The sequence below is a fragment of the Ostrea edulis genome, chromosome 1 (genome assembly GCF_947568905.1).
Source record: "Ostrea edulis chromosome 1, xbOstEdul1.1, whole genome shotgun sequence".
NCBI classification, from domain to species: Eukaryota; Metazoa; Mollusca; class Bivalvia; order Ostreida; family Ostreidae; genus Ostrea; species Ostrea edulis.
In genome coordinates, this window is record NC_079164.1 from 74,015,060 (window position 1) to 74,027,943 (window position 12,884).

At 35.6% G+C, this 12,884-nt stretch overlaps 1 protein-coding gene across 6 annotated transcripts in view; it reads right to left on the reverse strand.

Moving 5' to 3' along the window:
- Positions 1–12,884, reverse strand: part of LOC125682114 (uncharacterized) — a 49,375-nt gene that overhangs the window by 21,216 nt on the left and 15,275 nt on the right. For all 6 annotated transcript variants that reach the window (XM_056160129.1, XM_056160122.1, XM_056160142.1 and 3 more), the window contains 3 exons: positions 9,510–9,646; positions 8,331–8,390; positions 6,085–6,132 (listed from right to left, as the gene is read on the reverse strand). In XM_056160129.1, coding sequence (XP_056016104.1) covers positions 6,085–6,132; positions 8,331–8,390; positions 9,510–9,646 — 245 coding nt within the window. The remainder of the gene's footprint in view (positions 1–6,084; positions 6,133–8,330; positions 8,391–9,509; positions 9,647–12,884) is intronic.

The window sequence follows — 12,884 nt, forward strand, 5'->3', positions numbered from 1 at the left end:
CTCACATAATATAATAGGTGTATTAACATTAAAACATTAAAAGACATTACTAATTTGGACCCATCCTAGAGTCAAAACCCTGGGTTGTGAAATTCACCATTTTTTGTACATCCTTTTCTGGTATTTCTTAGTATGCATTTAGATTTTATACAGTATCAGCAAAATTACCCATAAACACTATATACTAAGTTTGGCCCCACCCTGGGGTCAGAACCCCTATCCCAGGGATCATGAAATTTACAATTTTGGTAGAAGCCTTCCTGCTTTACATTTTAATGCATTTAGTTTTTCTTAAACATGTGCAGTTCTAGAGAAAAAGAATTTTGAAAATCGGTCAATTTTGGGCAGTTTTTGCCCCATCACTAAGGTCCCAGGGGTGCAGGAATCCTGAAATTTACAATTTATGCCCCCCTTGTCCCAAGATGCTTCATACCAAATTTGAAAAAAATTGAACTGGTAGTTATCAAAAGAAGTTTAAACTGTTCAATTGTTAACGCACAATGGACGACGCACCACGACGGACGACAACCAGAGTTTACTCAGGTGACCTATAAAAAAGGTCCAGTGCTACAGAAACCGCAACATCACAACAGTTACAAGACCTAGATCCGGAAGATGGCTCTCAAGTGGAACTCATGACGTGCACAGGTGAGAGCCAACAGGAAGCCAGTTCACAGACAAATCTTCTGTCGATTAAGGCTAACACCAGGATAGGGACCTGGAACATCAGATCCCTATATGAGACTGGAAAATCTGCCCAGGTAGCAAAAGAGATAAAAAGATATAACATCAAGGTACTTGGTTTATGTGAAGTAAGATGGAATGGAAGAGGACAAGTTCGTTTATCTCCTGGAGAGACCATCATACACTCTGGACACGAGAAACAGGACCATGCACATACCCAAGGAGTTGCCCTTATGTTGTCACCAGAAGCAACAAAAGCAATGATAGCATGGAAACCGGTGTCATCAAGACTTCAACTCCAAGGGAAGAAAGATAATGATCCTTCAATGTTATGCGACAACAAATGCAGCAGAGGAACAGGAAAAGGATGAATTTTATCCCACTTTACAGTCAGTGTTAGATAGAGATCTAAACATTGTGATGGGAGATCTGAATGCAATGGTGGGAGAAGACAACACAAAGAGCTCATCATGGGAAAAATTCTTAGAGCTTTCAAAGACAAAGCGATCAAACCATACAACAAATTCAACATTCAGTTTCTTAAAAACAAAGAGAAAAGAGAGGAGTTCAACATTGTAATAAACAAGTTTGAGGCACTAGAATGTCTGACAGAGGCAACCATAGAAGATCATTGGGTTAAGCTTCAAGACACCTGGGAAAATGCATGCAGTGAAGACCCAGGGAAGAAAATGAGGGAACACAAAGAGTGGATGACAGCAGTATCATGGGGAAAAGTGAAACAAAGAAAAGAGTTGAAGCAAAAAATCACCCAGTGTCAGGATACTCAGCAAAAGGAGAAACTTGGAACAGAATACAGGGAAGCCAACAAACAAGTCAAAAATAGGAAGGACAGGAGACAGTGCATGACATGAACGAGGAGGCAGAGAAAGCAGCCAGACAGAGCAACATGAAAAGGCTATATGAAACAAGAGGTACTGTGAGCAATGCTCACTAAGAATACCCCCCGCTTACCCCAATCTCCCAAAGGGTGTTGGTAATAGGTATAAACTACCTCTTTTCTGAGTGTAAAAAACAAATGGCATGACAAACCGAACCATATTGCTACTTCGATGTCCAGTGCACGTGACCTTTTGACCCTAAAATCGATAGGGAACATCTTCATCCCATGGGTAGTACATATGTATGATAAATTGACTGTAGGTGGAAAGGATAATGCTTTAGAGCCCGGAAACCATATTGCTACTTCGATGTCCAGTGTGCTTGACCTTTGACCTTTTGACCCTAAAATCGATAGGGAACATCTTCATCCCATGGGTAGTCCATATGTATGATATGGTGACTGTAGGTGGAAAGGATAACGCTTTAGAGCCCAGAAACCATATTGCTACTTCAATGTCCAGTGCGCGTGACCTTTGACCTTTTGACCCCAAAATCGATAGGGAACATCTTCATCCCATGGGTAGTCCATATGTATGATATGGTGATGGTAGGTGGAAAGGATAATGCTTTAGAGCCCGGAAACCATTGCGACGGACAGACGGACAACCCGATTCCAGTATACCCCCCCACAACTTGTTGCGGGGGGTATAATAACCAGAACACTTTTAAGAAAGAATTTGAACACACACACCCCAGTGAGAGACAAACAGGACAAAATTATCACCAGTGATACAGGACAAAAAGCTGATGGGTAGAGCATTTCAAGGAAGTTCTAAATCGACCAGCACCACAGTCTCGCAAACATACCACCAGCAGCTGAGGAACTTCTCATCAATACAGGGCCATCATCTAGAATAGATATCACAAAGACCATAAAGACATTAAAAAATGGAAAGGCCGCTGGTCCAGACGGTATCCCTCCTGGGGCATTCAAAGCTATCCCACCTAAGTCTGCAGAGATGTTTCTACCACTCCTGCGAAGATATGGGAAGAGGGAAAAACACCAGTTGCCTGGAAAATGGGAAACCTGGTTAAACTACCAAAGAAAGGTGGCCTGTCACAATGTGGAAATTGGCAAGGAATCATGCTCCTATACATAGCCAGCAAAATTCTGACAAGAATAATCTTGAAAAGAATGAAAGGGGCATTGGACAAGAAACTAAGATCAGAGCAAGCAGGGTTCCGCCAAGACAGATCATGCAGAGACCACATTGCCACACTCCGTATCATCATTGAACAGTCCATAGAATGGCAGTCTCCTCTTTACTCAACCTTTGTGGACTTTGACAGCGTGGATAGGTCAACCATCTGGACGTTAATACAGCATTATGAAATTCCATCTAAGTTCATTAACATCATAAGGAATCTGTATGTGGATGCCACAAGCCCCACATCATCCACAACGGTAAGCTCACAGATCCTTTTAGTGTGGAAACAGGTGTAAGACAAGGCTGCATTCTGTCACCAACCATATTCCTGACTGTTATAGACTGGATCATGCAGGAAATAACAAAGGGTAACAAGACTGGAATCTAGTGGACCTTCACCAAACAGCTCGAGGACCTGGATTTTGCAGGTGACATTGACCTGCTCTCCCACAAACAACATGCACAGGAGAAATTGACACAATTAGCATCGGCAGCTCAAAAGACTGGCATTAAAATAAACACCAAGAAGACAGAAGTGATGAGAATTAACAACAAACAGGAATTATCAATCCAGTTAAATGGAGAGAACATCAAAGAAACTGACAGATTCATCTCGGTAGTGTCGTCAGCAAGGATGGGGGTGCAGATGACGATGTAAAAAGTAGAATCAACAAGGCAAGACAAGCATTCAATACCCTCAGACAAATATGGAACTCCAAAGCACACTCCATCAACAACAATATCAGAATATTCAACACAATGTAAAAGCAGTTCTCCTTCATGGCTCTGAGACCTGGAAGGTAACAACAATTATTAACAACAAACTCCAGTCTTTCATCAATAAATGTCTCCGTTGTATCCTAAACATCAGATGGCCTGACACCATATCAAACAACAGTCTATGGGAGAGAACCAATCAGAATCCCATCAATATAGACATAAGGAAGAGAAAATGGGGATGGATCGGCCATACACTGCGTAAACCACCTGACAATATCACACGGCAGTCTCTTGAATGGAATCCACAGGGGAAGAGGAAAGTTGGGAGACCCAGGCAAACCTGGAGAAGTACCATAGAAGCAGAGGCCAGAGAGGCAGATTTTACTTGGGCCCAGCTGAATAATGCAGCCCAAAACAGAGTACCGTATATCAGGTTTTTTCCGCGTCACGTTTTTTTCCATGAATCAGAACCTAAAACAGTATATTAAATTAACGTGAATCAAATTTTCACTATTTCAAAGTCATAGCAAAAATAAAATTCATGATTATTTAAACTTATGAAGGAATTGGGAGAAAATCCAGTATTTATACGTATAACTCTTAATTTTTTATGCAAAAATTCAGTCAATGAAATGATTTACACGATTTCTGAGTTACTGTCGCAATTATAATCAAATCTCATTATGGATGATATTACTGCTTCTCTGAATCCATCTCTGACGATTTCGGGTTTTGTTCGCATTAATCATAGAGCTTTGTCAGCCATTTCGCTCCATGTGGCTTCATCCGGGTGAGAGATAAATTGACCTTCATCTCGTCAATTTCAGAAGATGCGCTCAGCTGATCACACATCTGTTTCGAGTAACAGTTTTCAAAAACAATTTCAAGTTTGCACTTTTGTTAACACTCAAGTATATTGTAAATATGTACAATTTGGCGGTATAGTAAAGTAAATCACTGTTGGTTAGCTGTAATGGTACTAAGGCGAAATATTTGTCGATAATCATTTTCAGTTTAATACAGCCATAAACCATGTCCCGTTACATGTAAGAGTAGCTCAGGTATAATTATACATTGATTGAAGCAAAGAACATGGCCGATTTAAATAGCTTGTCCTGTATTAAATTAACACCGAGGCTTACATACACGTTAACTGGCGCTTGTTGGATATAGGGGGAAACACAGAATGTTCACCGAACTATTACCTGTATGCAACATAACTCTATTACAAAAACAAAACTTTGTATCAAATTTACGCGGATTTATTTTGTGCGATTCAGAAATCGTCGTGAACAAAGTGGAAATTAGATCCACATGTAAACAACCTGATATATATGGTATGTTGGAGAGGTGTGGTTGCGGCTCTATGCTCCCCACGGAGCAAACAGGAATAAGTCAAGTAAGTTAATGTAATTGTTATAAAACGAAGTTAAAAATGGTTCAGCCAATCAGAATCTGTCATGACATATATCTTAAGGAGGAATAACACATCATGGTTCACTTCCCTTCGAAACATGAATGATCATCATAAATACCACCAATACTTGTAATATCCTCTTTATCTAATTGCCTAGTTGGGTTGCTCAGTACATGTAGAATAATGTGTTGACTCCTGATTAGGGCTGACAGTTCCAAAAATTTTCAGGTTGGGTCGGTTCTAAATTTTTTACTTCGGGTTCAGGTATTTCGGTTCGGGTCTATATAACTATTTCAATATACAGTTAAAATCAAAATTCTTTATCGTATTTTGTCACAATAATTACTCGGGGACGTGGACTGAGGTTAAGACTTGACATCCATGGTACTAGAAACAGCATTGTCACTTCAACTCGTTTCCATCCATGCTTTCAATGTTTTGTCATTGACGATGTTGCTCCTGTGGCGTATTTTCAATGCGTCTGACATATCTTACATAAACTGTCATTATTTACAGTTTTGTCCACAATGCCATCATTTAACAATTGATCAAAATACAGCCACCTTTGAAGATTTTGACAACATAATGATTCTATTTTAAAAAACAAACCCGAACCGAAATACGGAAAAATGGAACCGAACCCGACCCACGGTTTTCGGTTATTTCGGGTACCCGTTGCAGCCCTACTCCTGATCATGGGTTTGAGTCAGCAGGGAATTTTTTTTCAGATTACTTTCTTCTAAAACTGCACCTTTAAAGTAAATAACTAAGGTAAACTTAAAAGTTTTCAATTTCAAAATATTATTGTGCTTATCCTCCACTCTCCATCCACATAAGATTTCTCAGGTGTGTTAATCTTCCCTAAGGACCACTAAAGCAACCAGACCAATGTGCATGTAACAATTAGAGGGACACAATATAATATATTACACAAGATATATACATGCAGGTAAGGCTGAGCAAAATACATTCTATATTTCACATCAGATAAAAAAAATTCTAAAGTTATTCAAAAGGGCATTAATATTAAAAATAGACAGTTCGAGATTTCTTTCATTTGGGCTATCAAAATTCGTGTGAAATCTCAAACACTTAGTTGTGTGCACTATAAGCAGTTTATGTTAAACATAGAATTACTTTGGTCAGCCTAAATTACAAGATACCTGACTGAAGTTCAATTGCATGAATTTTGAAGATAAAACTTAACCAATTTACCTGATTTCAAAAGAGCCTCTGATTCTATTTGGCCTGGTTTTTCAACATCTATGTAAAAAAAAAAAAACGAATTAAATTTTTTAATTTATTGCAAAATACGTATAAACTTACTTTATATCACACTGAAACATGTTAACCCAGAGGCATTCTGGCAAACCAAAAATGTGTTCAATTTATATCATCTCATCGGACACCCGGCTAAACGATCAAGATTGATCATAAACATTCCACAGTGTGTTAACCATTAATCATTTAATGAATATCAATACAGGTGACTCTCGATAACTCTTAAAAGGACCTTGATAAAACTGAGAGAGTTGGAGAGATCAAAAGTTATGTTAAATCTGGAAACTAAATTGGTCTCATCATTACAATTCAGATTCTTTAGTAATCATAGTAATTGGATTGCATATTTACAACATCCTGGGATTATTTTGAAGCACTTACTTCATATTTTTCCAGAAATTGACTTGATTTTATTAACACTGGAGCTTATCTTGCATAAATAAAAAATATTCTTTAAAGGCACATGGACACCTTTTGAGCTGAAAATTTTTAAAGGCTGAGTTTTTCAAGCGGTCGGTTTTCCTCAGGTAAGTTAAGTGCAGGGCGGAGCTAATTTAAGGCAGGTGTGAAGTCCTGAGCCTGAGGAAACCCTGCTACTTGTAGCTTGTATATACCATCCCAAATATACAGGATGTTATCTGTGTTACCTGCATTACCTGTACGTGTTTGTAAGATTGAAAAATTCATGATAGTAATTTTTCTTGTGCGGTAAATCGAAACATTGATGATTAAATTTAATGAATCAAACGTAAGAATTAAAGCTTGATAAATTTATCTTACATAAATGAGAATGTTAGCCATTGAATACATAGGCAGAATATTCTTTATTCAAAGTTTTCTTATATCCATTTGACTGCCTTCGTTCGTCGGATACCCAGTATTCGACGATGTTTGACTGCCAAACATACAGTTTCCGACGGGAGTTCCTGCGTACTGCGGTAGATTTTCTGGCTATGTACAGCTGATGTACCGATCATCATCTCACGCCCCATGATGACTATATATTCCAAAACAGCTTAGAAAGTTTTATTCTGTTTAAATTAGTTTTTCTGGACCGCACACCAGAACAAAGTTGTCTGTGTGACTCGTCTATAACGCATGGCCTACAAAAACAGGACATTCGTATTTTCCGACAGTTCCTTCAATAACTGGTCTAGACCAAGAATTTGTTCTTCCTCTGGATCCCAACTCCAACCATTATACGCAAGAAAGAGCCCTTATAGCGGCTAATTTCTCTTCCGACTAGTTGAAGTTTGTGCCATGATTCGATGGGAAAATTACGCTTATAAATTGCAACTGAGTGTAAACAAGATTTCATTAATGTACAATGTATTTACTCATAATTAATCTGTTTAGCATAAAATCGATGTCCGTGTAAAATGTATTCAACAATCCATGATAATTATTATCAATCGTACTCATTCCTAAGCATAACCTACTATATTCTATTATACTTTATGTTAATGTATGCAAAATTTACTACTATTATTGTGTGACTATCTCTACATGAAAAAATCAAAACCGTTTCCCTATCGAGCAAGTTTACGCGGTAAGCATCAAAAGATTGCATGGACGCCTCGATCGCCAAATTAGATAGATAAGGTATACACAAAGACTAGTAACCAAATGTCCATCAATTTCTAGCATCCAATCTGAAGCTTAATTTCTCCTGATTGACATGGGTTCACAGACCAGGTAAATTTGAAGGCGGTGCTTATTTTCTCGGTCTTTAAATTTTATTTTTCCATTTTTGATGACTAGGGTATTTCTAAAGGCCATGAAAAATCTGAAACTCAGTTGTTGGGGTACTTGGGAGATACAAAGCTCACAATTCTTTGTTATGTAAACAAGGCTTGTGTCATGTTTTTGTTTACATAGTTAAATTAAATATACTTGTAAAAGTTTCGTTTTAAGCAGATTTTTCAATTTAAAAGTTAATTCTGAACACAGTTAAATAGTTTTTAGTGTTTGGCACATCTCATTTTGTTTTAAACATGCTATTTTTTATCAAGCAGTCTATATGTATTCTAATTTCATGCTGATTGATTGGTATTACTTCTTTATGAAAATTTATGAAAATTATTTAGTACGCATACCAAAAGCCTCTCTTCCTTGCCTTCATTACTGGGCATCAAAGTACTAGAAAATACCCCATCAGTTCTTTGTTGAATAAGGCTTACCTCTATTACGTGCACCTGTGCTTTCGTCACCTCTACCAAATGGAAGACGACTTCTCCAGCCTACAATAAATGCAGATAATTATCACTTGACATTTTGTGCTGTTTAAATCTCTGATTTCTCAATCTGCATAACTTTCCAAAAATTGTGAAACAAAAGTCAACTCCCATCTTCAGTGTTCACACCCATTTGGACGTAATGTCAGAGCTGTGTTAAGTTACTGTGCGATAGTAAACAGGGGTATGGCCATTGTCAGATTGGAAGAAATTTCGGATTCCCACATGGCACCATCTGATTGATATAGGTTATAAAATGCTCTCTATTTACCTTCAGTATTACAGATTAATAAATACATTTAGACTTACAAGTATTTGAAAGTTTAAAGGAGTCAATGTCATGCACTCAGTGATTGTGTAAATTTCAAGAGAAAATTTAACTCAATACCTTCGATCAATGAACAAAACTTTGCATAGTGTGTACTTTCTATTCAACATTTTCCTCTGATTATCATCGTCCTGCATTAAAGATATGGGCCTCTACAGTAATCACCATTTCTATACGTCTGTCCATTATATTTTATGTGATGCGATATCTTGAGCAGTTTTAGAAACATGATCACTTATGTAAGAGTAACTATTATAATACATTGTGAGAACAACTGGGTAATACATCAATGTCAAATCACACAGAAAACCACCAGTCTAGAGACTCCCAACTCCCAGCATTTGACAGGACACTACAGTTGACTAAATTGTCAAAATTGTCAGTTAATATAATACACATATCAACATGCAAGTTAAAAAATAGTATTTCCCTACTTTAGCCTAAATGTAATTTTCTTGACATTTGTTATTTTCCATCAATAGCAGTCTATTACAATAATGTCCCAGGGTACCTCAACCCATTCAATTGTAAGAACACTTAATAATTACTAGCTATAATTCACAGTAGTAACCCCTTACATTTGGTTGGGTTTGACTTTTCACAAATTGACCTCTAGCTGACCCCACAATGGGATATAACTCTTGGCATGCAAAGTGTTGAAACATATTATCAAACATTTACAATATTTCTATTGAATTTCACATAAATGAGGCTGTAAAATAAATCCAGTTTATATCATTTTTTTCACAGCAGCATTCAACACATATTAAACATTGCTTCCATTAAATAAATCATACCTGCTAATTTATCCCTGGACCCCCACTGGTTTCTTCTGTACATCCACACCAGTAAAACAACAATAACCACAATCAGAAGCAAAACCACAACCACAACCACAGCTGCCACTGCTCCTCCTGAACCACCATCATCCGGTCTGTAACAATGGACAAAGACAGAAAAATAAATAAGCATTGAAAAAAATAAGCAAACAAATTATGTATATGATTGTCAGTTTCACTAACAATTAACAATCATCAAATTTCATCATGGTGCAAGACAAGAAATACAGAAAATAAAAATCAATGTAAGGCATCACAAACGCATCTTTATATAGAAAGTATTTCCAAAGTGATACATTCTTTGGTATCTATATGAACTTCATATCTAAAGTCACTGAACAGAAGTCACGTGTTTGTACAATCTAATTCTATACATGTATTGCAGTGTATAATTATGTCACTATTGGTTTACCATCTGCTGCTCGAGGAACCTTTAACAGAAATGTGACATGAAGCAACATATGGTTATCGAAATACTGTAGAGTCTGGACAAATGACATGTACTAGTTTAAAATTCATATATCTGTTGTAATGTTGCTAAAATACATGTCACTCTGTTGATGTTGATTAATAAGATGAAGTTAAGAATAATATCCCAGAAAGGATCCCCTTCTCTATGGAGCGCCAAATTAACATAAACTCAAATAATTGAAGATATCTACAATTATTTGAAGATATCATCAATTCATTTGATGCGCGCAACAATTTAATTAAAGATCTCTTCAAATAATTAATGATATCTTCAATTCTGAATTATTGCACGCATTAAATGAATTGATGATAGCATGAATTCTTCTTCTGAATTGATGCGCACTTTAATTGAATTAATGATATCTTCAAATGAATTAATGATATCAACAATTGAATTGATGTGCGCTACAATTCAATTAAAGAGAGCAATAATTGATATAATGCGCGCATTAAATCAATTGATGAGAGCAATAATTGAATTGATGCGCACATTAATTCATTTGATGAGAGCAATAATGGATTTAATGCGCGCATTAATTCAATTATTGCTCTCTTCAATTGAATTAATGATATCTTTAATTCATTTGAAGAGAGCAGTAATTCTTTTAGAGAGAGCAACTAAATAATTAAAGATATCTTCAATTCAACATATCCACAATTGAATTAATGATCTCTTTAATTGAATTGTTGCTCTCTTTAAAAGAATTGATGCGCACATTAATTCCTTATACAAAAGCATTGTAAATAATCAAAGATATCTTCAATTGAATTAAAGAGATCATCAAATTATTTATACCGAGCTCTAAATCAATTATTGCGAGCAATATTTCTACCAAATTAATGCTCTCATCAATTGAATTGAAGAGAGCAATAATTGAATTAATGCGCGCATCAAATCTATTATTGCTCTCATTAATTCAATTGATGCTCTCATCAATTGAATTGAAGAGAGCAATAATTGAATTAATGCGCACATTAAATCAATTATTGCTCTCATTAATTCAATTGATGCGCGCATTAATTCAATTGATGAGAGCAATAATTGAATTGAAGCGCGCATTAATTCATTTGATGAGAGCAACAATTGATTTAATGCGCGCATTAAAGAGAGCAATAATTGAATTGATGATATCTTCAAATAATTGAAGATATCTTCAATTATTTGAGTTTATGTTAATTTGGCGCTCCATACTTCTCTAGTGTTACATGATTGTATTAGTCGCAATTATTGAGCGATTTAAAACATCGAGACTGGGTACTTGAGCCTACGAAATGATACTTGGTCGGCCATTCTGTATACAATTACAACGCAAGACCTATAATCGTTGGTAAATTAGAGATGAGCACATAATCATTAAAAATCACCACAACTAGCTACTGAAACTTACCAAATGATGCTTGATTGGTCATATTTAGATTTAGGGTTAACATAACTCCAATTCATAATAAAAGTCACCTTTTTCCCCGACAGTTACAGCAAACGACAGTTGTAGGTGAGTATAGAGACATCAGTTTTTATTGACCCAAAAATGAATAATCAATTGAATATTTCCAAACTTTTGGTCCGATGTTGGAGAAATCAAATGCTGTGTTCACCTCAAAGTCACAAGCAGGTGAACATAATATTCTATGTTTTTTTGTTTGCTGGACCTCAATCAGCCAACCGAAAAGCTCAGCATTATTTCATCATATCATAATAACACTGCTTATAATTGTTGTTACTATCATGCTGACTGTCCATGTTTTTCAAAAATGTAGATCAAAATTTACATATTTCAATGAGTAAAGAGCGATCATGCACTCTCAATGCACTTCCAATGTTGAATGATGCAGCTATTTTATATGCGATATTCATCAATTTGTTATTTTATCATGCATAACCATCAAATATGGATGATAACTCATCATTTTTGCATAAATCAAATGTTTTCTCTATGACGGTTATATTTGTAAGTTGTAAACTTTAGTTTATATATTTGCATATCATTTATCAATTCATATACAAATAGAGAAGAACTGTGGTGACATAATTGATAGCACATACATCACTTCATAAGCGTGCAGCCCCAGGTTCAAATCTGCAAATGAGCACATTGTTTTTCTAAATAAATGGATTTATATTATACTTGTAAGTTTGAAGAAGACAAAAAAAGTAAAGTTACACAGAAGAAATAGTGATAGTGCACATTTTTAAATAACTGTGCACTATGCGAAAATAATAGGGACGCGCTAACAGAAAGCATCATATAATTTTCATAAGGCAAGTACATGTTTATCAGTATTTATATAGACAGTAAACTGAAATGATACTCAAACAGAGAAATACTGATTATTTATATTAAAAATCAAGAAAATACAGAAGAGAAAAGGCTAATTAAGGTAATTAGCTCTGCTCCACCCTCATGTGACTTTTCAAAAGTAGAAAAATTGTTAATTTTCACTCAATCTAATCAATATTCAAAGAAATTTTATGTTTCCTGGCATTTTTAATGATGTCAGAAAGTCATAAAACAGATGTACATGTTTTATGTCAACATCAGAAAATCGCACATTTTCATTAAACAGCAAAATAAAAATACATAAAAACTTGTTTTGAACAGTTTAAAAAAACTGCTACTTTTTAAGTATGTATATTTACAAATTATTGTGTATTTCAGGATATCGTTATATAACAGAAATACAGTAAGAGAAAATACTAGCATGGTAGTTATTTCCTTTGACAACATCTTTTTTAAATATTCTATTGAAAATATAAACTTCTTCAGCATCAAATAGCTTACCAGATTTTGTATTATAACTATAGTGAATAAAATTCCTCCAAAAGATATATTTCTATTATGCACAAAGTTTATTTACATGTAT